The sequence below is a fragment of the Rhopalosiphum maidis genome, chromosome 3 (genome assembly GCF_003676215.2).
Source record: "Rhopalosiphum maidis isolate BTI-1 chromosome 3, ASM367621v3, whole genome shotgun sequence".
Lineage (NCBI taxonomy): Eukaryota > Metazoa > Arthropoda > Insecta > Hemiptera > Aphididae > Rhopalosiphum > Rhopalosiphum maidis.
The window spans coordinates 73,990,779-73,994,867 of record NC_040879.1 but is presented as its reverse complement, the minus strand read 5'-3'; the positions used below and the strand labels follow the sequence as shown (position 1 = coordinate 73,994,867).

The window sequence follows — 4,089 nt, the reverse complement described above, 5'->3', positions numbered from 1 at the left end:
AGTCAAGACCTTATATAGGCGGGGTAGATATGACTGAGATGGCCGTCGGAACAGCTGACCGAACGTGCGACGTTGTAGTAGGGAGTGCTCATTTTATAACTAAAGCGCGACCTATCATGAATTATTAAGATTACTATTTTTTTTTTTTTTTTTTATTAGCTTTTTGTAAATACAATTATAGCTCAACAATTAATAGGTGATACAGATACAATAAACGAGAAAGAATACAAAACAAAATATAATATTACAAAAATTAAATTCTAAAGCCAGCCTCCAGAATAAAGGTTATTATTAAATTAATGACAGTTTCAGAATTAGAATTGAGAATAGAATATAGATTAGGGGAGATATTAAGGGGTTTTAAGGAATTAAACAAAGTAGTGCGTTTTGGGTATAGAGAAGGACATTCGAAAAGGATGTGAGAAAGATCACAGGGCATTTCTGTTATGTGTAAGGTGCAGAATGGGGAATCATTTAGGTCAAGTTTGTAGGCATGAGCAGGCAGGGTTGTGTGACCTGAGCGTTGGCGGTTAAATTGGACGATAGTTGCTCTAGATAAATGGAGGTTGTTGAACCAGATTTTTTGTGGAATAATGGGAACTATATGTTTATATCTAGCGGCAAATTTTTCTGGGAAATTTGACCATTGGGAGGACCAAAGGTGCTTAATGTGATGACGTATAGTAGGCGTAAAGTCTGTATGAGGGAGTTGGGTAAGAGAAGGACAAATTAAAGAAGACGTAGATTTGGCTAGATTATCGGCTACTTCATTTCCATAAATTCCTATGTGACTAGGGATCCACAGGAATTGAATGGAATAATTAGACTGGTGAAGTGTGAGAGTAACATGTTTTATACGGAGAGCTAGAGGGGAAGGAAGGGAATTGAAGGGGTTGGATTTGAGAGCTAGTAGACAGGACAAGGAGTCGGAAGCTATTAGATAATTATTAGGAGCCAACTTTGATATAAGAATTAGAGCTTCTATGATGGCATAACATTCTGCGGTGAAGGAAGACGAAGAAGGGGGTAAATTGTTTGTAAAAGAGATATGTAGTTCAGGAATATAAAATGAAAAACTTGCTGAGAGGGGTGAGACAGATCCATCTGTATATACTATTATATGATTACTAAAGTTGGTATTGAGGAAATCTGTGAATATTTTGTTTATCATAGGTACAGGCATGGCTTGTAGATCGTTGGACGATAGGGAGGAGAAATTATTTTCAGTTTGAACAAGTGGAGAAAAAAGTAGAGATTCATATGATTGTTCATAAAGAGGGAGTTTGGTGGAGTTTAGAATGTATTGATGAAAATTTGAAAGAGAGTTAGCTGTTAATGAGAGAATTGGTAATGACTTCGGAACGTATCGCCAAGTGAGGAATAGTGAGTAATACATGTCAAAAATATGATTATTGGAGTGAGCAAGTTGCTTTAAAAGAAATTTACTGGCTAGCCATCGGCATCTGATGTTAAAGGGAGCACTGTCTGATTCTACTTCGATAACTGAGCAGGGGGTTGATCTTAGGTAACCCATGATATTTCTGTGACAGGAGATTTGGAGTTTATTTATTTTGTTTAAATTTGAGCAAGATGCTGAGACGTAAAGAAAACAACCATAATCTAGTTTGGACCGTATGAGGGTACGATAGATCATTAATAAACTAGAAGGGTGGGAACCCCACCAGGTATTAGTTACCGACCTGAGGAAGTTGGACCATCGGGAAACAGTAGCTGAGAGAGAAGTAATTTGTGGTTTCCAACGTAGTTTGGCGTCTAAGATGATACCTAGATAAGTGATATTGGGAACATAGGGGATAATATTATTATCGAAATATATATTTTGGGCATCTAGATATCTACGTCGGGTGAAAATGATGGATTTACATTTCTCTGGGGCGACTACGAATGATATCTTATCCAGAATAACTTTTAGGTCGTTAAGAATTTGATTTTGAAGAGTAATAGCAAGATCCAATAGACTTATTGGAGGTAAAAATGACCATATCGTCGGCGTATATAAGACACTTATGACCCAGCCTAGTCAGGTGCTTAGCGATAATGCTCATATAAATGTTGAAAAGTATTGGACTTATACAACTACCCTGTGGTAGTCCAGTGAAAGTGGAACGAGAATTGTATGAACCAAAAGGCGAGGAGAAAATGAGGTTTCTTTTATTAAACAAAGCGATCAGTATATTATTGAATTGTTGAGGAACGTTTAATGATTTGAGATATGAAATTAGAGTACCAATGTTGACTGAATCAAAAGCACCACGTATGTCAATGGAGGTAGCTACAAAGAACTCTTTGTTATTAAGGGAGTGGTATATGTTTCCTGTGAAAGATGAGAGGCACTCGGTTGTACCCCTTCCTTTCCTGAAGGAAAAAAGATTATCAGGTAGGATTGAATTGTTTTCCAACCACCAGTCTAACCTAGATTTAAGCATATGTTCAAATATCTTGCATAATGCGGAAGAGAGTGCTATAGGACGAAAAGAGGTATTGGAATTTTGTTTAGCAATTGGTATGACTTTGTAGGAGCACCATGAGGGCGGAATTTGTTGGGTTGAAAGAATATTATTCATTAAGGCAAGGAGAGATTCTAATGCAATAGTAGGGAGGTGTTTTAACATAACCGGTGAGATGTTGTCGAGACCGGATGCGGTGGATTTACGTGATGAAATAGCGTAATTTAATTCGGACATACTGAAATTATTAGTAAGGATATGAGTAGGAGAAACATCGTGATCGTAACGAGGAAGGATTCGGATTTGGTTGGAACGTAACAGGGAGCAATTTTGGAACAAAAAACTTCGAACCAGTCTTCATTGTCGGGGCGAGTTAGGGGAGTTATACAATTTTTAAATCTCCTAGCAACGGACCAGAGGTGTTGTATGGAATTAGACGGTACTAAGTTTGAACAAAAATGCTTCCAATTATTTCTCTTAGCGTTTTTAAGGGTTCGAGTAGAATGGGCGCAAGCGTTTTGATATGACAGGAAATCAGTAATAGAGCCGGTACGTCTGAAGGTTCTGAAAAGTAGGGACCTATTGTTGACCAATTTCGTGCAGGTGAGGTCCACCATGGAGGGGAGGGTGGAAATATTTTTTTTTGTTGGTATTTTGATGGGTATTGTTGCATTAGCGGAATTAGTTATAATATTAGTGAAAGATGAATAGGACATTGTTGAGGATATATTATCTGATAGGGCGGAAAATGAATTTTGTATTAGGAGAGAGTAGGCTGCCCAATCAGCTTTATTGAAATTATAGTATATTGGTTTATATTGGCTAGGGTCAGAATGGGTAGTGGAGAGAAAAATGTTAGTGGTAGAGCTTGAGTTTAACTTTATTATGATCGGAATGTGATCACTGCCATAAGGGTCACTTAATGTGTGCCAAGATAGATTCCAAATAAGATCGGAAGAGCAAATGAAGAGGTCCAAGGCTGAGTCGGTAGAATTTAAGCGCCCAATGTGGGTAGGACTGCCGTCATTTAAGATACAGAGGCCGAGTGAGTCAAAATTTACCTAGTTAAATACTAACTCATATCAATAAAAGTATAAAACAAATTTAAAACCTTCAATCGCTATGTAACAATGCAATTGATATATATTTATTTTTTTCAATTAGCACTGTAAAAATCACCATTTTCAAGCAAAAAATATGGATCTATCGTTTTTGAACTTACAATAAATTGTTTTAAAATAATTTTTTCATATAATGTTTTATTTATTGAATTATCAGGTATAGGGCAATTCATTTTGAAGAATAGGAAAATTGGATGGAATAATATGAGTTTGAGCATTTACATGTTCGATTAAAAATATCTAAGTGAGTTCTTAGAGTTTTTAGAACTTTTTTTTAATAAATTGCAAATAATTTTCAAATTTAAAAGCGCTAAATAAATCTAAAGCACTGTGTCAAAACAAAATCACTAACATGAATCAACCCATGCACATTATAACCAATATATTCTTCACCATAATAAGATAAATATTCACTTACAAATATTTTCAACAAATCTTTGGCTAAGTAATTATAAGTTGACAAGTTTCAGGAAAAATGAGGCGAATAGCAGAACTTAATA

At 35.9% G+C, this 4,089-nt stretch overlaps 1 protein-coding gene across 1 annotated transcript; it reads right to left on the bottom strand.

The window, feature by feature from the left end:
• Positions 1 to 253: 253 nt before the first annotated feature.
• LOC113558364 lies at positions 254 to 2,705 on the bottom strand. The gene is made up of 2 exons (XM_026963821.1): positions 2,102 to 2,705; positions 254 to 2,037 (listed from the first exon to the last, which is right to left on the bottom strand). The coding sequence occupies exons 1-2, from the start codon at positions 2,703 to 2,705 to the stop codon at positions 254 to 256; spliced, it is 2,388 nt and encodes a 795-aa protein (XP_026819622.1).
• Between the last annotated feature and the right edge of the window lie 1,384 nt (positions 2,706 to 4,089).